The sequence below is a fragment of the Gnatocerus cornutus genome, chromosome 1 (genome assembly GCF_029298725.1).
Source record: "Gnatocerus cornutus isolate USDA-ARS CGAHR chromosome 1, icGnaCorn1.1, whole genome shotgun sequence".
In the NCBI taxonomy this organism is placed as follows: Eukaryota; Metazoa; Arthropoda; class Insecta; order Coleoptera; family Tenebrionidae; genus Gnatocerus; species Gnatocerus cornutus.
The window spans coordinates 13499010-13520620 of NC_142233.1; the positions used below are offsets into that span (position 1 = coordinate 13499010).

The 21611-nt window shown below is 30.1% G+C and overlaps 2 protein-coding genes across 5 annotated transcripts; both read right to left on the reverse strand.

Moving 5' to 3' along the window:
• Positions 1–20: 20 nt before the first annotated feature.
• On the reverse strand, positions 21–12211 carry LOC148180408 (endoribonuclease Arlr-like). Of its 3 annotated transcripts, XM_088046246.1 has the most exons (6): positions 11968–12211; positions 7884–7998; positions 4508–4700; positions 4255–4451; positions 3805–4037; positions 21–337 (listed from the first exon to the last, which is right to left on the reverse strand). In XM_088046246.1, the coding sequence occupies exons 2-6, from the start codon at positions 7939–7941 to the stop codon at positions 104–106; spliced, it is 915 nt and encodes a 304-aa protein (XP_087902372.1). In that variant the 5' UTR covers positions 7942–7998; positions 11968–12211; the 3' UTR covers positions 21–103. The 3 variants fall into 3 exon arrangements, with proteins under 3 accessions (XP_087902372.1, XP_087902365.1, XP_087902358.1); XM_088046239.1 differs by lacking the exon at positions 7884–7998; XM_088046232.1 differs by lacking the exon at positions 7884–7998 and having other exon boundaries at positions 4508–4913.
• Positions 12212–12236: 25 nt separating this feature from the next.
• On the reverse strand, positions 12237–13668 carry LOC148180409 (uncharacterized). 2 transcript variants are annotated; one of them, XR_015770783.1, is made up of 3 exons: positions 13275–13668; positions 12540–13217; positions 12237–12483 (listed from the first exon to the last, which is right to left on the reverse strand). XR_015770783.1 is itself a non-coding variant. In XM_088046258.1 (2 exons), exons 1-2 carry the CDS (start codon positions 12582–12584, stop codon positions 12331–12333), a joined length of 198 nt encoding a protein of 65 aa, XP_087902384.1. In that variant the 5' UTR covers positions 12585–12731; the 3' UTR covers positions 12237–12330. The 2 variants fall into 2 exon arrangements, 1 of the variants encoding a protein (XP_087902384.1); XM_088046258.1 differs by lacking the exon at positions 13275–13668 and having other exon boundaries at positions 12540–12731.
• Positions 13669–21611: the final 7943 nt, after the last annotated feature.

The window sequence follows — 21611 nt, forward strand, 5'->3', positions numbered from 1 at the left end:
CTAAATAAATACAACACTGATAAGAATTAAAAATATATTTCACAAACAGAGAGATAACAGCAAAAATTGGTTTCAGAATCTAATGGAGATGTCTAATCTCTGTTTAAATATCTGGGAATGCACTTCCTATTAAATTTTTCCCGCGGTATCTGTACGTGTAGGTTCGGATGATGAATCGGTTTCCATTGAGTTTTAAAGGACAAATTTTATCTGCTCGTAGTTTGAAGCAGGTGGAATAGAGAGCCATTTCCAGTTCTGGGCTTGTTCCTATGAACATTGATCCTACGGGTTTGTCGACTCCTTGGAAGGTAAAGTGGAATTTTAAGATCGCTCCTTTCTGGAAGATAAAAAATGGAAATTAAAGAGTGGTAAGAAAACTACGGAAATATCCAGAAGATTTAAAGAACTTTCAGATTCTGTTCCAAAATTATTATTTTCTGCGATTTCAATTTGGTGCTCTCCAATGAATTTTAGAACAAAGAAGAAGAAAAATCAAGAAAAATTTTGGAACATATTAATTGTAAAATTAAAGCAATGCTGAAAGATAAGAATCTGAAAGAATCTGAAACTTCTATGAAAATTTGGGACTTTGCGCTCGTCGTCCAAACTAAAAATTCCAAAATTGAACTGAAATTGAATATTCTGGATAAGGATTTGTCAAGTAATAAATCTACCAAATGGTATTGATGTACCGTTGAAACGAGCGGATTAATAGTATTTAATAGAAAATTTTGGATTTTGAGATTGTCCTATATATAAAAAATTCCAAAATTAAAATTTTTGTTCTAAAATTCTGAAATTGGATACGTTGGATAATAAATCTTTGAATAATAAATCCATAAAATTTCATCGATTAACCGTCAAAATGAGCGAATTTAAAGCATTGAATAAAAAACTTTGGATTTTCAAAATTTTCAGTTTTTATTCTAAAACTCTGAAATTAAATACTCTCGATAAGAAATCCTTAAGTAATAAATCCACCAAATTTCATTGAGTTACCGTTAAAAAGGAGTAAATTAATAGTATTTAATAGAAAACTTTGGATTTTGGGATCGCCCGACAAAAAAAAATTCTAAAATTTTCTGTTTCTGTTCTAAAAATTTGAAACTTCCAATAAAAACCCTTCAGGTAGTAAATTGACCAAATTTCGTTACTTTTGCGTTAAAACTAACGGACTAAAGAAATATAATAAAAAAATGTGGATTTTGGGCTAGTCCGAAAAATAAAAAAATTCAAAATGTTCACTATTTGTTCTAAAATTTTGAAATGTATCCAATAAAGACCCCCAAACCCCAAAGTAGTAAATCTACCAAATTTCGTTACTTTTGCAGTAAAATTAGCAGAGTTAACAAAATGTAATACAAAATTTAGGATTTTAAGCTCGTCCGACAAATAAAAAATTCCAAAATTTTCAGTTTTAATTCTAAAACTCTGAAATTAAATATTTTCGATAAGAATTCCTCAAGTAATAAATTCACCAAATTACCGTTAAAAACGAGTAAATTAATAGTATTTAATAGAAAATTTTGGATTTTGAGGTCGCCCGACAAATAAAAAATTTCAAAATTTTCAGTTTTAATTCTAAAACTCTGAAATTAAATATACTCGATAACAATTCCTCAAGTAATAAATTTACCAAATTACCGTTAAAAACGAGTAAATTAATAGTATTTAAAAGAAAATTTTGGATTTTGAGGTCGCCCGACAAAACAAAAATTCCCAAAATTTTAATTTTTTGTTCCAAAATTTTAAAATTAAATTCTCTGCATAAGGAATTCTTGAGTAATAAATCCACCAAGTTTCATCGATTTGCCGTCAAAATTACCGAATTTATAGCATGTAATAGAAAACTTTGGATTTTGAGGTCGCCCGACAAAAAAAAAATCTAAAATTTTCAGTTTCTGTTCTAAAAATTTTAAACTCAGCACTTCCAAAAAAGACCCTTCAGGTAGTAAATTGACTAAATTTCGTTTTTTTTGCGTTAAAACTAACGGACTTAAGAAATATAATAAAAAATTGTGGATTTTGAGCTAGTCCGAAAAATAAAAAAATTCAAAATTTTCACTTTTTGTTCTAAAATTTATCCAATAAGGACTCCCAAAGTAGTAAATCCACCAAATTTCGTTACTTTTGCGGTAAAATTAGCAGAGTTAACAAAATGTAATAGAAAATTTAGGATTTTAAGCTCGTCCGACAAATAAAAAATTCAAAAATTTTTACTTATTGCACAAAAATTCTGAAAATTGACACCGTCGATAAAGACCTTGAAAGTAATCCACCAAATTTTGTCACTTTTGCGTTAAAACCGGCGGACTTATAAAATACAATAGAAAATTTTGAATTCTCAGCTCGTGCTCCTAATCAAAAAGTACAAAATTTTCAATTTTTGTTCTAAAATTCTGAAATTAAATGTTCTAGATCTCAAAAATCTCAATCATCTCAAGCATATCAATGATCTCCAGAATTTCAAGGATCTCAAGGATCGCAAGGAATTAAAAAAACTCAAAGAACTTAACGATCTCAAGATTCTCGAGAATCTCAAGACTCGGACTCAAGGATCTCACTCAATAATGTCAAGGATTTAACTCAAGATCTCAAGAATCACACTCAATATCAAGGATCTCAAGTTTCTAAAAGATCTCAAGGATGTTGAAGAACTTAAAAATCCCAAGGATCTTAAAGAACTCAAAGAACTTAAGAATCTCAAGAATCTCAAGAATCTCAAAAATCTCAAGCATATCAAAAATTTCAATAATCTTAAGATCTCAAGAAATTTAAAAATCTCGAGAAACTCAATGAACTCAAGAAACTCAAGAAACTCAAGAATCTCACTCAAGGGTCTCAAGTATCTCACTTAAGAATCTCAAGGATCTAAAGGAACTCAAAAAATGAAGAGAAGAAGGTTTTCACGGATCTCTTTCAAGGATCTTAAGGATCTCATTCAAAAATTTCACTCAAGCATTTCGAATCGTACTCAAGATCTCAAAGATTTCTCAGAAATCTTACTCAACTATCTATCTCACTTAGGGATCTTAAAAAACTGACTCAAGGATCTCAAGAATCTCAAGCAAGAATAACAAGAATCTCAATCAAGAATCTCAAGAATCTCAACAACCTAAAAGATCTCAAAACTTAAAAAAACGCAAGAAACGCAAGGATCTCAAAGAATTAAAAAAACTTAAGGATCTCAAGAATCTCACTCGAGGATCTTAAGCATCTCACTCAAAAATCTCTAGAATGTTACTCAAGGAATTCATGGATCTTAAAGGTTTAAAGAATCTCAAGAATCTAAACGATCTCAAAGATGTTAAAGAACTCAAGGAACTCTAGGATCTTCAAGGAGCTCAAGAATCTCAAGGAACTCAAAGATCTCAAGGTTCTCAAAGATCTGAGCATTTCACTCAAAGATTTTATCAAGGATCTAAAATATCTCAAAGATTTGCTGAATCTCAAGAATCACAAGGATCTCAAGCATCTCAAGAAACTTAAATATCTTATCAAGGATCTCATGGATCGAAAGGATCTTAAAAAGCAAAACGGTCCAAAGATAGAAACTAATAGCCTAGAAAATGTGACTTCCAGTTAAGACAATTTATTAAAACAATTAAAAAGCTGAAAAACTCATAAAACCATTTATTGTATATGAACGAATCTCGAATTTTGAAGCATACAAATAAAAAAACACAATGAAAAAGGTCCATCCGGAGAACCAGTATAGAAACCTAAACTGACAACAAAAAGTTATTTTATGTAACAAACTATGTAGCTCTTAAGCAATTAAAAGCACAATCAATTAAAACTTACATTTCCGAGGTCGATTTTCTTCATATACCCAAGATAATTAGCTTCATTCTTATTTTCCGCCTCGTCGAAGTAAATCCAATTATGTAACCCAGAAACTTGATCGTTCTTTAATTCAGTGAGAAAAACGTGCTCGAAACCACTCGATCCAACTTTTCTGCCACCTCTTGCATACATGTTAAACCAAATTTCATTGAGCACATTCTTGAAGTCTTTGGGATCTCGACCAATGGCACCTAAAGTTAAAAAAATAGATTTCACAATTTTTTCATTTCCCGAAATAGCATTGTTTATTCTAATCTTAAAATTATTAGTATTAGTACCTCTAGAATTAGAAAAAAAATCAAAAATAAGTAAAAATTTACTGTCGCTCTGAATACATTTTTAGGTCGTTTGTTTTAAATTATTTTAATTTTTATCATGGAATATGAAGGGTTGTAAACAAAAACTTACCTTTCTGAATGAGAAAATTTCTAGTGCTCTGCATAATCGGTGTCTCAATAAACTCATCCAGAAGATCATCTTCTTCCTGCTTCTCCTGAGACGTGTATTGCTCTTCAGTTTTGCTGTTCACAATGTAATTATCGTGTAATCGCAACAATTTTGCGATGGTGGAAATTTTGAACGCCTGTTTATCAACCGACAATAATCTAAAACAGCCCTCAAAATTATTTTTTTACGCTCGACTCTTTTTCCCCACACTTACGGCGAAGGAGCTTCGTCCGCCTCCGACCTCGACGTCGTCTTACTCTGAAGATTGATCGTAACATATTGAGCTGCATTATTCATGTCTTTATTCAACAAACTCTCCGAAAATTCCCTCAACTCCTCGTCCGTTACTTCACCTCCTGACGATTCAATCGGTTTGGTGTCTTGTTTATTTGTTCCTTGATACGTCCCTGTGTTAAAATTACGAGTTGGTCCTTGGTTTTGGGAAAAAATTTGTCTATTTGTGGGTCGCACCCAAGTGGGGTTATTCGCAATGTTTCTGTTTGGAGTTAAACGAGGATTGCCTAAAGCTGGCCAGGGGGTGGTCGAATTTTTTTGGGTGGAGTCCCCTGTGGGTAGTTTAGGCCAGGGGTCGGATTGCCTAATGTAGGACGCATCTCTGCCTATTTCCGAAAAGTGTTAAAATGGTTGAAGACGAGTAAACCAGAAATGGGAAAATTTGATTCTATTAGTGTTTACGATGAATAATGGATGAATGCATCAAAAGAAGAAGAAGAAAAGGGGAATTGAGGGCGTTTCGTGTAAAAAATTAGAGCGAAATAGCAGTTTTTAGAGCTAGATGGTTCAGGAAGCAAAGTACTTTTTAAATTACAACTAATTTTAACTTTATATTGATATAGACTGATTTGAATAAGAAACTTTTTGTAGAGCGCCAAGTTCCAATTTTCCAATTTTTTTAAGTAGGTACTTATTCAATTTTTAGAATTTTAACGTATTCAAGTTTAGAAGCCTCCTTTAAATCGATCTGGGGACCGCCAAATATCTTAAATATGAAATCCAAAGGATTCTGAAAAATCTTTTCATGAATTTTAAAAAGTTCTAAAGAGGAGTTCAAAAAATCATCAAAATAAAAAACCTGAAAATCCTAGAACTACAATTAGCCATGAAGAATCCTCGAAAAATTCTAAAGAATCGCCATAGTTTTCCTAGCCCTTCAGCCAATAACAATCAAATGTTACATATCCAAAATTGAAAATTTGAAAATCGTCGAAAAATTATTTTTACAAATCTAATTTGGTCAATATTTTGCTTATTTACAAAGCAATCTTAAATTATTGATGCTCACTTTACGCAGAATTTCACACAAAATCCAAATTTGTACAGTCTTTTAACGTAGGTCTACAAATAACTGAGTTAGGAGCGTTTAAAGTCGCGGTTTGTAAATTTTTAGTTCCTACTTGTATAAGCCTCAATAACTCCGAAACTAAGACAGATAGAAAGATGCGGTTTTTACCATCGTTTTTCTCGCGTTTGTTTACATAAGAATCCGATTTAAAATCCTCAATTCAAAAATTGAAAGATATTTTTTTCGACTATATAAAGTTGCTACCTTATGAAATGAAACTTTTTCCAATTTTTGAACCTAAATATCTCTGAACCTATGACAGACAGAAATATGCGGTTTTCACGATAATTTTCCTCACCCTTTAGCCGATAAGAATCATATGTTACAAATCCCGAATTTGAAATTAAAAAATTGTCGAAAAACTTAGTTTTCCAAATCTATTCGGTCAATATCTCGCTTATTTACGGAGCAATCTGAAATTATTGATGCTCATTTCACGCAGAATTTCATCCTAAATAAACTTAACGTACTTTGAATGAACCTAAATAATTGTAAAAGATCCTAAAAGAATTGTGAAATTGAAAAAAACAGAAAAGCAATAAAAAATTCACAATATTCGGAAATCTATAAACTATGAAAGTTGCAATAATCAAAAAAATCAGTCCAAAAACCGCAAAAATGTAAAAAATTCAGCGAACTTGAGGTATCTTATAAAAACGACCTTAATTCCCTTTCCTGTTTGGTAAAAATAAAAAACTTTGAATCTGAAGAAGAGCTAATCTCAGACTTCTATAGTATAGAAACCTAAAAATTTATTAATCTTTTTTTATGCATTAATGCAATTGGTCGTCCATAGTTGTTAACTAGTATAGTTTGTGCATTGGAAAAACGGAGATTGCATCCGTAATTACTGTTTACGACGAAATAATTGCATGTGAAAAAATCATATGGGTAATATTATTATTTTTATTATTATTATTACATAATATCGCATTACACGATGCAACAACAAAAATTATGTTACTTTTTTCATATTTGTTGGAGCCTGACGTACTTATTGACATGCCATCGTTGGTTTTGTTGCTGTCTGATTTTAAGAGAAGAAAAATTCTTTTCAAAAATTTGCTGTTTTCGCTATTTTTCTCACTGCGGATTAAAAAGTGAGCACAAGGCGACAGTGGAAATTGTAGCTAAATTTGAACTTCTACTCCACAAAAATGCAAGCTCCTACCCACTTTAATGCGACCCTCTGTATACAGGATGATGAAAAAAATTGCTAGCTATCATGTTGCAGGTTGCCGTTTCCTGAGTCCAAAATTGAAAACCAAAACGAAATTTGTGCTTTTTTAACTAAGATAGAAGAAGTTTTCTTTTGTAAACAATCAAATTTTATTTGGTTAAAATTTTTATAACAATTTCATTAGAAATGATATTCTGTATCAAAAAAAAAGTGCTTTAAACCAAGTTTTTAGACGACTTAAACTGAGAATGGAATTTTTAAGCCTCAAAAGCGGCCTAAACGTAAGTCTTTTCGGACCGCAAACATTTTTGGCCGATCGATGGTGGCGCCATCTATCCATAGTTTTGCATATTTCATCAAGATACCGACATTACCCCAATTTTATAATTATTTGGGTAAAATCAAATCGACAAACTGCTGTTAAGTGCAACAAAAACGTGTTGAATTTTTGAAAATGAACATGTCTAGCAGTGCTGCTGCAACAACATCAAAAAGCACATCAATTCATACAAATTGTGAAGCTACACATTCCGAAAATATGCACTTTTCTGAAGAATTCATAAATATTTCCAATTATTCAGTTGTTATAAATGATTAAATCAATAAATTATGAATAAAAATTAATTAACTTGTAAATTTAATGATGTCGTCTAAAAAAACTTCTGTGTATCACCGCTATCGCCTCGGCCATTAAAAAAAGGCTCGGCCAAAAAAGAAACACTTTTTGGCCTTGGTACACAAATAACTATTCTTAAACTTATAAAACTACTATTTCTTGACTTTGTGGAAAATTTTTCAATATTAGTTGCTTAGTTACGGAGACTGCCGAATATAAAATTGTATTAGAAAGTGTTAAGCAGCATAGCCAAGTTTTTAATTTAAAAAAAATACATATTGTAAAAAGGAATAGGTTTAGATTAATTTTGCTTTCATTTCTGAGATGGTTTAACAAAAAAGGACATAGAACTAACTCATTGCCGTATTTTTTTCATCACCCTGTATATTTCATTCTCTTTTTTACAAGATAATTATCGTTACTTTACTTACAATAAACCACACTTGCACTTATTACTGTAATAAGGACCAACGCATAATTCTGCGACATGGTTTTTCATTTATGATGGTCTTCGAGTCTTTTAGACAACACTGCGTACGAATCAACCTGTTGAAATTTTAATAAATTGACCATGAATGAATTAATTTCTATTATTGCAAATAATAATGAGAAATAAAAAAAAACGTATGAATTCCGATTACTTTAGTATAGAAGACTTTTAATGCTCTATATTTTAGTTGAAATTGCTTCTAATTTTTGACAATAGACATTCTATTCTACAATTTTCTGGAATTCACAAATAAGAATGTAAAAAATGTAGTTTCTTAGATGTAAGCCTTCGAAAGATCATATAATTTGAGCTACCAAAAAAAAAATGTGTTCAGGGTTGTATTTCAAATTTAGTCAGGTTATTATACATATTATTATTCCATATTATTATTATTCCCAACCTGTATTCCAATATTGTTTTTGCAACCAATCAAATACACCTTTAATGCTAATACAGTCGTGAATTAAGTATTATTTATACAATAACTGTAAGTATAAATTTAACATTTTTTGCGTAAAACTGACATACGAGTGCGTAAAAGTATTTGTCACATTGAAATTGTAAGTAAACAATCATTTTGTCCCTCATTGATTGATGATTTATCGACTTTTATGAGATTTCACGCATATTTGTGCTGACTACTCGAATTCAAACCGTAAAATCTGAATCCGCCCCATGCGAACTTTCTCTCAGTGAAGTGTCATTTTAAAATAATTGTCAAAACTGTCAGAGTTTAGCTTTAAATCTTGTTTTTTACTCGTGCGAAATGAATATTACGCACACCACTTTTAGTGCGTAAAACAATTCCATTTCGTAACTTGACGCAAAAATAGCGATTAAATCAAGTAACTTCGAAATGGTAAAATACACTAGAAAGAGTACTAAAAACGAGATCCCAATCTTTATTACACATTACAGTAAAAATCAATTCACCAGTTCCAAGTAAAATAACTATTTTTACAACAAGTTGTAAAATTGTAGTGATTTATTCACTGAACGTAAAGTTTGAACAACACGTCCCGTGCGTTAGACCTAATTCGCACGTGTAGCCAACAAGATTTTTTCTACAATAGCAGCAAATAGATCTTACGGGTCCAAACTTCACGTCTAGTGCAAACATCACTGCCCTTTCGCTACTTTCGCTACTTTCGCTACTAATAGTTATGTTAATGGTTTCATTATGTTTAACTTTTTGTTCTTTAAATTTGTTTGTTTTTTTATATTTTTTTTGAATATTAGTGCATAAAGTAAAAATTTATAATTTTCTTAATTCAATTTAAACAAAAATGAAAAAAAAAATTATTTACATTCGAGTAACATTAATAAGTGGGATTTTACAGCTCGATAGTGGCTCAGAAGGTATTCGCTAGAGAGCCGTTAAATCTTTACAAAGATTTGTGCAAATCTTTATGGCCAATAAACCAAAAGTACCAAACAATGTTGATCTGACAAATTAATGTGATTAGTAGTTTTCGAATTTTCTAATAGATGACGCCATAACAAAAATATACAGGGTATTTTTGAAGTACACTACCAAAGGAAGGTTTTTGGCAGCCTTAAGGAATCGAATTGACAATTTTTTATTTTTTCTAACGATAACAAAAATTCCATTTACCACTTACTTGGAACGACACTGATAAAAATATCCACCTAAAACAACAAACCTTAGATTGTTGCTAAGGAATCAAGATTCTTTAATCCAGTGGCGAACTAAAAATTTTATTTTATTTTTTTTTATTTTTTTATTTTTATTTTAACCAAATATTCGATTAATTTTATGTCCAAAACGACTTTTAGCCACAAAATTTTTTGTCAATTAATTCTACTTATCTCCACCAATTACCGTGTTTCGTTTGGTAGTGTATTTGAAAAACCCTATAATGTAATTTTTTTTTTTTAATTTCCAAAACTGGCTACTGTACTTGAAAAACTTGAAATATTAACACAAACTATACAAAAAAAAAATTATTAATTGTTCAAGGTGTTTCTAGCATCAAAGAGTGGCTACGAATTACATATCAAAGAAACTTGCAACTGACATTTGTAGTTAACCTCAATCATAGAGCAAATTAGTTTTGAAAAAAAACTGTTCTAAAAGCCATTTTTCTTGCAGAGAATTTTGTGTAGGCGGCAAATTTAAAATCCGGCTGTGTGTTTGGTCATTCAGCAACAATGCTGATTCTTTAAACTCCTGCAATTCCAGCGAAGTGTCAAACAAGCATCGTCACATTTGTCAGATTGTCACCAAATTGCAGGAACATCAGCGATAAACTGTTTTTATTATTTTCAGTGCAGATTAGCAGATATTTTATGTTTTTCATTGCATCTTATATATTGCGATTATTAATAAACTTGACATCTTGTAATCAAAATTGACATGTATCTATTGACAGGTGCATATCTAACTTATCCCTTTCAAATCCTGCTGTCTAAAATTGCTCCTTTGTAAATAAAAAAATTCGCACATTTCGGTAAAACATTTTAAATAAATTTACCATAATGTTGTTATATTCACTATAAAAACAAAGCGGAAAAATAGTACATGACAGATATTCCAGAGCCACCTTTGAAACTAGAAACTTTTATAAACACCTTTTGTATTTATAATTCTTGTTTTGTGTAATATTTATTTACATACTTATTTTTTCCTCTTTCTTCAAAAGTTACAAGACTGTTGGTAAATACATATTACAGAAAATGTCGCAACATTTAAAAGACACTTAAAAAAGCTTTGTTTAGGCCTCAAAAGCGGCCGAAAAGTAGGTCTTTTCTGGCCGCAAACATTTTTCGCCAATCTATGGTGGCGCCATCTATCCATAGTTTTGCATACTACATCAAGATACCGACATTACCGCCAATTTTACAATTATTTGGGTAAAATCAAATCGACAAACTGCTGTAAAGTGCAACAAAGACATGTTGAATTATTGAAAATGAACATGTCTAGCAGTGCTGCTGCAACATCATCAAAAAGCACATCAAACCTAATTCATTCAAATTGTAAATGCAATTGTAAATGTAATTGCAAATGGAAATAAAGAAAATATGAACTTTTTTGAAGGATTCATAAATATTTCCAATTATTCAGTTGTTATAAATGATTAAATCAATAAATCATGAATAAAAATTAACTAACTTGTAAGTTTAATGATGTCGCCTAAAAAATCTTGTGTGTATCACGGCCATTTTATTTTTATTTGTGTACCAAGGCCAAAAAGTGCCATTTTGCCCTCGGCCATTAAAAAAAGGCTCAGCCAAAAAAAACACTTTTAGGCCTTGGTACAGAAATAGCTATTTTAGGCGACCTTAACTAAAAAGTAAAATTTCAGTTCTTAAATACGGACGAAAAATAACCGTTTTCTGGCCGCTTTCATTTTTGTCCGAATTAGGGTTACGCCATCTATCGTTAATTTTTTAAATTACATTAATAACTTACCATACATTACCCCAATTTTATAATTATTTTGGTAAAATCAAAAAAATGCTGTAAATTGCAACAAAGACGTTGAATATATCTAGCAGTGACAAAAGTGCTGCTGCAGCAACAGCTGTCGCCTCGGCCAATAAAATAAGGCTCGGCCAAAAAAAAACACTTTTTGGGCTTGATATACAAGAAACTATTTTATTTTAATAACTGCAATTTTGTTTTTTGTACTTCATTTAATAATACCCGTCTATCTATCTACAGTACATAAATATTAGGTACACACAAAATGGACTTTGCACGTAAATATTAAACAAAACCACGACTCGAAAATTTTAAATTTACCGCATTTTTCACTAACCTAAATCGAAATTATTCCAGAATTTTTTATCACGGATGGAAGAGTCCAAATTAAAATCATAAGATAAATTACAATAAAATCACACTTTTAAAGCATCTTTTCTGCATATTTTTATCATTAAAAATGGTAATAAAATCAAATTAGGTTATGTCTGAACAAAAAAAAACAAAAACAGAAAAAAAAATGATAAAAATAATTTTAGATAAATGAATGAAGGTACAAAGGAACGTCTCTACTTACAATAAACATCAGTTAGCACCACACTTGCCACAATTACTATAAAAACAACAAAATAATTCTGTGCCATTTTTCTTCATTCGTGGCTCAGTTAACACTTCTCATCAACCTGTCGAGATTTTTATAAACAGATTTGCAGTTATTCATTAAATTGCCTTGAAAATAACAGGATAATAAAATTAACAATTTAGAACAAGGAAAGGGTAACAAAAATAGGCAACCAATTATACACCTGCTAACTGGGTCATCATCCATGAAGATAAACGATATGATAAGAGCTGTGACTCTGCGATCACGAGTTTATTAATAATTTCATTATTATTATTATTACATATTATACAGTTGTCAGATTACAAAAATGAAAGTCTACGAGGCAATCAGAGGAAAATACACACAAGCCCATACGACGAAGCAGAGAGAAAGTCCAAGAAAAGTGAACGATTTCTGACGATCCCATGTCACCACCAGTTGGGTTTTTGGCTTTGGCGAAGGACTACTGGGGCCAGCTTCAGTGGAGATCTAAATTTGCATTAATTTCGTTAAAGAAGCAATGAAAAATGATGGTTTTATCTCACCTGACTGGACCGTTTGGTCAAAACTTCCGTGCTGTTGTTCATCATTGTTGGCGATAAAATGCTGCGATATTTAATTTAAAACACTTGTCTTGTTGATAACGATGAAAATAGAACGATGATAGTTAATTGTTTATTATCAGATATAAACTTTTAAAATTAGATGTAAGAAAGCGCTTCGTGCACTTTGTTTTAAATGACTGGATTACCTTGAAGTAAAACTCGCAGAATAATTAATAATTCTCTATTACCGTCTTGTTTCATAGATTTCTACACACGTGAGATGTATAAGTAAAATTCGAACCATTTTAAAAAACTAAATATTTACAATTGCAACTTAAAATTACACAGCGTGGAAGTGACAGATTTTGTTGTTCTTCGCTTAAACTAAAACTTAATAATACTTCACGTGGATCACAACAGTTTCAATTGGGACAAAGTCGTGAATATAATAATCCAAACGACTAAAAGTACAATTAACCCTATGAAAAAAATAGTCTTTTTTATGTTCCAAGGACTACCGGACAAATCCGGGGCTGGATGTCTCTGCCTGGCAGTTCTGCATACTTCCGGAGAACAACTAACTAAATTCTCACTACCTGAGGAACCGTTCGTGTTGGACACCGACAGCTCAATTCCTTTTTCGTTCTTCTTCTCGTCTCGAAAACTGGGATTGTCCATCTGGGAAAAAAACTTGTATTAAATTCACGCCACTAATTACACGGTTTGTTTTATTACACAGTTGAACATGTTGGATGGTTTTTATTGTTACACGCTTTTTTTGTTCATGGTGACAGGTAATGCGGTTCACGCGGTGTGGAGCGTGGAACTAAAATAAACAGAACTTGGCTATCGGTTGGTGTGCTTTTTTAATGGAAGTTAGACCTCAGATAAGCGATATCTTATTCTAGTGGTTGAACACTGTCATTTTGGATGTAAATAAAAATACCGAATTTTGTGGGTTTTATCTATGCGTGGTTGTCTAGGACGTTATCGGGAGAGTTGTCCGTGCAGGATAGATTCGAGTGTCATCCGAGGCCTTGGGACATCAGTTTAGATAGTTCCGAAGCAAAGAATGCAGAAAAAAATGGTGAATTTTTCCGACAAGATTTTACTTCACTTTTAGCTAAATTATGAAATAGCAAGCAACACGACGGTTTATATATTTTTTTTCTATTCTTCTACTTCTTGAATATACTAATTTTCGTTTTTCTTTATTCCTCTTAACGTTTCGATTTGGAATTTTGAGAATGTCTTAAGTTTTATTAATTGTTGCAATTCGGTGCTTTAACACTTTTAGTCAGCAGCAGATTTCATGTTTATAGCGTTAAAATTACGAAAATTACGGTCTTTACAAGCAAAATTTTAATAATTTTTGGATTCAGTCAGGAATAAATTATTTATATTTAAAATTTTTTGAAATATTCATTTCGAGGACATTCCAAATTTCCACCTCTTTTTATTAAATACCGTAACTTTGTCAATTTTAATCGTAAAACAGTAAAATTTAGAGATTTCACTCCTTTTGACTTGATTTATCGACTGAATCAAATTACAAAATTTTAGAACAATAAATAAAATTTTTCAAAATTTTTATTTTGAGAACAGACCAAAATTTCCACCTCTTTTTATTAAATTCCGTATATTTGTCAATTTTAATCGTAAAACAGTAAAGTTTAAAGATTCTACTACTTTTGACTTGGTTATTGACTGTGCCAAATTACAAGTTTTCGAAATTTTTATTTTGAAGATGGGCCAAAATTTCCTCCTCTTTTTATTAAATTCGGTAACTTTGTTAATTTCAATCCTAAAACAGTAAAATTTGGAGATTTTACGTTTTTTGACTAAATTATTGACTGTGCGAAATTACAAGATTTTCAAACAATGAACAGAGTTTTTCAAAATTTTCATTTTGAAAACGGACTAAAATTTCCACCTCTTTTTATTAAATTCCGTATCTTTGTCAATTTCAATCGTAAAACAGTAAAATTTGGAGATTTGACGCCTTTTGACTAGATTATCGATTGTGCGAAATTACAAAATTTTAGAACAAAAAATAAAGTTTTTCGAAATTTTCATTTTGAGGACGTTCTAAATTTTCACCTCTTTTTATTAAATTCCGTAACTTAGTCAATTTCAATCGTAAAACTGTAAAATTTGGAGATTTTAGTACTTTTGACTTGATTATCAACTTTGCCAAATTACTAAATTTTAGAGGAATAAATAAAGTTTTTCAAAATTTTTATTTTGAAGACGGACCAAAATTTTCAGCTATTTTATTACATTTCATATCTTTGTCAATTTCGTAAAAATCGTCAAAATCGTAAAACAGTAAAATTTGAAAATTTTACTACTTTTTACTTAGATATCGACTGTGCCAAATTAAAAAATTTTAAAACAAAAAATAGAGTTTTTCGAAATTTTCATTTTGAAGACGGACCAAAATTTCCATCTCTTATTATTAAATTCCACATCTTTGTCAATTTTAATCCAAAAACAGTAAAATTTGGAGATTTTGCGCCTTTTGACTAGATTATCGACTGTGCCAAAGTACAAAATTTTAGAACAAAAAAATTAAATTTTTTGAAATTTTTATTTTGAGGACGTTTCAAAAATTTCACCTCTTTTTATTAAATTCCATAACATTGTCAATTTTAATCATAAAACTGTATAATTTGGAGATTTTAGTACTTTTGACTTGGTTATCGACTGTGTCAAATTACAAAATTTTAAATAAATGTTTTACAGTTAAAAACACCACAACTGCGGATTTTAATAAAACATCTTAAAAATTTTTACCTTGTTTTCCAATTAAAAATTTCTAACATTTGTCTTCTTTGCTCTACAATTGTGTATTTTGGCACAGTTGAAAAATAGGTCAAGAGTAGTAGTCCTCGCAAATTTCATGCCCATAGCATTAAAATTGCAAATAGGACAGACTTTAAATACGAAATTTTGAAAATAAAAATAAAATTTCCTAAACTTGCTTTTTTTTCTACTATTTTGTACTTTGGCATAGTTGAACAACAAGCTAAGAATACTATAGTAACTCTTCGAAATTTCATTGTTCCAGAATTAAAAGTAGCAAATTTACAGATTCTAACAAAAAATTTGACAAAATTTTGACTTGTCTTCAAAATAAAAATTTACAAAATTTGTTTTTTGTTCTATAATAGTGTACTTTGGTATAGTTAAAAAATAAGTAGAAAAGAGCAACCTCCCAAATTTCATGTCGATAGCAATTAAATTACAAAAATGACCTTATAATAAGAATTTTGACAATGTTTGCATCCTCCCAAAAAAAATTCCATAACTTGTGTTTTTATTCTGCAATTTTGTAGTTAGGCACAGTTGGAAAACAAGCTAAGAGTGACAACTTCGCCAAATTTCATTGTTCTAACATTAAATGTACCAAAATTACAGGTTCTAACAAAAAATTTGATGAAATTTTGACTCGTCTTCAAAGTGAAAATTTCAAAAATTTATTTTTTTTGTGTTATAATTGACAACTTTGGGCACAGTTGCAAAATAAGTAAAGAAGAGCAACCTCTCCAAATTTCATGTCGATAGCATTTATTACCAAAATGGCAGAACTTGAAAAAAAATTTGGAAAATTTTTGCATCCTCCCAAAAAAATTCAAAAGGTGTGTTTTTTGTTCTACAATTTTGTAGTTCAGCACAGTTGCAAATCATGTTAAGAATAACAACTACTCTAAATTTCGTTGTTTTAAAGTTAAAAACACCAAAATTGCAGATTTTAATAAAAAATCTTGAAAAATTTTACCTTGTTCTCCAATTAAAAATTTTTAAAATTTATCTTTTTTGCTCTAAATTTGTGTACTTTTAGAAAGTTCAAAAATAGGTCAAGAGCAGTAATCCCCGCAAATTTAATGCCAATAGCGTTAAAATTGCGAAAAGGACAGACTTTAAAGTCAAAATTTTAAAAATTTGTGCTTAAAACCAAAAATTAAAACTTACATAACTTGCCTATACTTCTATAAGTTTCCACTTTGGCAGAGTTGGAAAACAAAGTGAGTATAGTATAATAACAACCCCAAGTTTCGTTGCTCTAGCGTCAAAAACAGCAAAATTATAGATTTTATTAAAAAAATTGTCAAAATTTTGGCTCGTCCTCCAAGTATTTTTTTTTAAATTTGTCTTCTTTGTTTTTTGATTTTGTACTTTGACACAGTAGAAAAACAAGTGAAAATTAGTAAATCACCGAAATTTCATTGTTTTAGCATTGAAAATACCAAAATTACTGATTTTTATAAAAAATGTGACAAATTTCTGGCGTGACCTCAAAGTAATAATTTCTAAAATTTGCCTTTTTTGCTTTACAATTATTATGTACTTTGGTGTAGTTATTAAAAAAGTCTACAATAGCAATGTCCGCAAATTTCATGTCTATAGCGTTAAAATTACAAAAATATTGAAAATTTTTGTGTCCTCATTAAAAAAAAAGTTCCAAAACTTATCTTGTTTCTACTATACAATTTATGTAATTTGGCGTACTTGGAAAACAAGATAAGAATAGTCACTATTTTAAATTTCGCTGTTTTAGCCTTGAAAGTACAAAAATTACTGGTTGTAATAAAAAATGTGGCATAATTATGGCTCGTCCTTCAAAATTTGCTTTTTTTGCCAAGTAATTGTGTTTTTTTGCACCGTTGAAAAGTAGACCGAGAGCAGTAACCTCTTCAAATTTCATGTCTATTGTATAAAAATTTCGAAATCGAAAATTTAAAAATTTTTCTCTCAAGAATAAAAATTTCTAAAAATTTTTTTTTCCTATAATTTAGTACTTTGACAAGTTAAAAAACAAGCTGGAAATAATAAATCCTCGAAATTTCAGACCAGGGAAAATCTATAGGAAATGGAGACTAAACAGAGAAGAATCAAGAAAATCTAAAAATCCAGATACTCCATAAATAATATCCAAAAAATCTTAAGAAAATCTATTGAATAATAAAATAAACAAAAAAAAAATAGAGAATATAAAGAGAAAATTGGATTTCCGAAATACTGGTGGTTTCTGACCAGCAAAGCGAATTTCTCCGATGTGCAACACAAATTTTTTAATAAGCAACTTTTTGGTACAGAATAAAACGAGAAATGCGACGGGTTTTTTTTGAAAATAGACAAAAAATTTCAAGATTATGTAAAACTAAAATTATGACAGTTTAATGTGAGCGTATGCAATAAATTTTCTGTACGTGTAACCAATATCAAATCCATTGAAAGTAAAATTGAAATCAAACACTTCCGGGCAGACAAATAAAAATCAAAAAGTGAAAGGAAACTGCACGAATATTTTGAGCATGGCAAACAATTAAAATTCTAATCAATTACAAACAAATTCATCAGATTCTCCATCACAACAGAACAAATACCCACATTACAAGTTAATTTGAAATTAATGCCGCCATGCCCGTTCAACATTTTGAAAGTGAAATTTCAACGGAAGCGATCGCGTAAAATACCGATTTCCCATTCCTGTTATTACCTTTACTTTATTGTTCAGTTTTGTCACTGGAAACACAATACACTCATTTTACATTCCAACGCCTAAATTACGTACTTTGCTTTTAAACATTACGTTAACGCATGTATTGGAAGACTAAGAGAAACATCTCTTTAGTAGTAACTGCTGCAGTACTTTCACTCTTGTTAATGAGTTAGGTACAAATTTTTTCGTCACAGTCGCGATCAACCACAGCGAAAAGTGACAATGATTATGAAAGTTACTTTTAAATATTTACACGATAACGATGACCACTTTAAATTTAAAATGGATGGAAAAGGTAAAACTACAAACTTATCAGTAAACTGTTTTGTTTAAAGTCTTATCCATTTCTCATTTCTTGGAATATTTATAATTATAATGATGGTACTTCATCTATCGTAACAGGAAACCACAACAAATGTAAATACACCAGTTGAGAGTGTACTTTTTAGTTTTATCCACTGAAAATAGCTTCTTCCTGTTCTGCGAGCGGTAAAATCCCCTGTGAAATTTCGACCGCACAGTTTAATTTGTTACTTGGTGGTACTCGGAAGTCGGTGGACCTCGCTTTTTTCGCGAACCTCGCTTCTCCGTGTCCCTTTTGATAGCAAAAACTAAACTGATTTTTAAATTGCACAATGTTTAGGCACTTATAGTTTTTGAGTTAGAAGCATAGATGATCTACAATTTTATTTCTTTATATTGAACGCCGTGATTGGTTAATTATAAAAGTGCTTGTAAGTTAAATGCTATAAATGTAAGATGTGTTCAATACTATTTTTTCTACGATTCATTATGTTTATTTATATTCATTATAAAATTATTCGTGGTTAATACATTCCAAACTCGTTGCTGTAGCAATGTGTGTGCAATGTGAGCATTATGCACAGGTCACATAGCAAATGAAAATAACCAGTTGACTTTAAAAGAAAATCCAGTGTTTCTTTCGAACAAATAAACAAAGATGTACAGTTGTAGAAAAACTCGCATAGAATGTCAATTTTCCGCTCAAATAAACTGCTGCATTTGCCTTCGCCTCGAGTACAAATGAACAGACTTGTAAGAAATAAGTATCATTCCACGCTTGCTGTACGATATACCATTTACAACTAAAAACAACGTCTTAATAAGGCTTTTAAAGCACCAAAATCAAACAAAAAATTAACTGAAATGCCGCTAGGCTACTTTTCCAAGGGACAAATAAATAAACCTGTCTTGTAAAACTGTTTTTTGTTAATAATAATAAACAAGTTATAAATAGTATATCCTCTAAATTTTATTGGTTTAGAGGTAAAAGTACCATAATTTCAGATCTAAATAAAAAATTGTGGTAAATTTTGGCGTGTAAAAATTTCTAAAAATTATGAGTTTTTTTGGTCCAAAAATTCTGCATCTTGGAACAGTTGAAACATAAGTTAAAAACCTCCCAAACGTCATGTCTATAGTATTAAAATACCGAAAACGACCGGTTTTATACACAAAATTTTGAAATTTTTGCGGTCTTCCAAGAATATATATTTTTTTAATTTGCCTCTTTTGTCTATAGTTTTGTACTTTGACACAGTTAAAAAACAAGTTGAGAATAATAAATCCTCTAAAATTCCTTGATTCAGCGTTAAAAGTACCAAAATTACAGATTGTTATAGAAAATGAGGAAATTTTGACAAAGTAAAAATTTCTAAAATTTGTCTTTTTAGCTCTACAATTATGTACTTTGGTACAGTTGTAAAATAAGTCGATAATAGCAATCTCTGCGATTTCATGTCGATAACATTATAATTACCAAAATGGTTTTTAAATCAAAATTTCGAAAAAAATTGTTCACCCCAAACATAAAAATTTCCAAAAATTGTCTATTTTGTTGTATAATTTCGTACTTTGTCACAGATGAAAAAGAATTTGAGAACAATAAGTCCTCGAAGTTTCATTGTTATAGCACTGAAGACCAAAGTTACAGATTTTACTAAAAATTGTGACAAAATTTTGACTCGCCCTCCAAATAAAATTTTTTAAAAATTATCTTTTTTGATCTATAATTATTGTGTACTTTGGCACACCTAAAAAATTAGTTGTCAGCAACAACCTCCTCAAATTTGATGCCGGTTAAGAAAATTTCAGACTTTACAATCAAAATTTTGAAAATTTTTGCATCCTGTCAAGAATCAAAATTTCCAAAACTTGTCTTTTTTACTAGTCCTATAATTTTGTACTTAGGCGCAATTGAAAAAGAACTTTTGTGAAAGCAGTACACCTGCTACTGTGATTACATCACTTTTGTTATGGTCTTGGAACCGCAAGTCAAGGACTTTTTAAAAAACAATTTATTTTTAGCGTTTTTCGTGATAATAAAATTAAAATATGGAATTGGGTACTAAAAGTCTGACACGTTTGGAAGACAATGCAAAGCATGTTTTTCCATTAGTTGATGAAATTGTAAATACAAATTATCCGATTGCAATCGGAGTCAATCTAATTGATTGATAAAATAATGGAAAACTATTGGAGTAAATTATAGGAGTAGTATATTATTATACGAGCGCGCAATGAGGCCCAATATTCACAAAATTGATGTTTGCGATACGAGCAACCTTGCGAGTCAGCCGAGTGAATAAGAACCATAATTTGCGAGTGTAATGCTTTATCTATGATGACTAATTTCTGAAATAAGTATGATAAATTTTTATTAATGAAAAATTTATAAAAAAAAATAGAGACATACAAGTTACCATAAGGTTTTTATTAAATTGGTTTAAATTCACATTACATCATACCATAGAAATATTTGGATTTTATATATCGAATTCGCGTTCTAAATACATAATTACCTAGTTGCAGAAAAACGAAAAACTTTAGGTCATAAAATACAACATAAAAAAATGTGTAAGGCCTTCCAGACCAAAATTTTGTTGACATTTAAGAAATTATGTGTTATATAGACCAATTTTGATACTTTTCAGACGATAAATTTTCAAACATTTTTTTTTGGGTTTTTGCATTCTATTTGCGAACTGTTTGGTTCTTTCTTATTTTGAAGAAAATTTGAGTTTTTGTTATATAATTTTAAATTTTTGTAGTTATTCTACGACTCAAAAATAGCTACTTCTCCAAAATTTGTGGCTTAAAATTACTAAAATTACAAGGCTGTCGGAAATATTTGATTAGACTTCAAAATAAACATTTCTAAAATTTAAGTTTTTGCTCTAGAATTTTGCAATTTTTATAAGAGTTAAAACACGACTCAAAAATAGCAACTTCCCTAAATTTTGTAGCTGTAGCTCTAAAATTACTAAAATTACAAATTTTACTGAAAAATGTCGGAAATGTTTGCTTGGACTTCAAAATAAGCATTTCTAAAATTTGAGTTTTCCGCCATACAATTTTGAAATTTAGTGAAGTTAATATACGACTTATAAACAGCAACTTCCAAAAATTTCGCAGCCGTAGCTTTAAAATTACTAAAATTACAATTTTTTTGGGGGATGTCGGAAATTTTTGCTTGGACTTCAAAATAAACGTTTCTAAAATCTACGTTTTTTGCTCTAGAATTTTGCAATTTAATAGAGTGATTA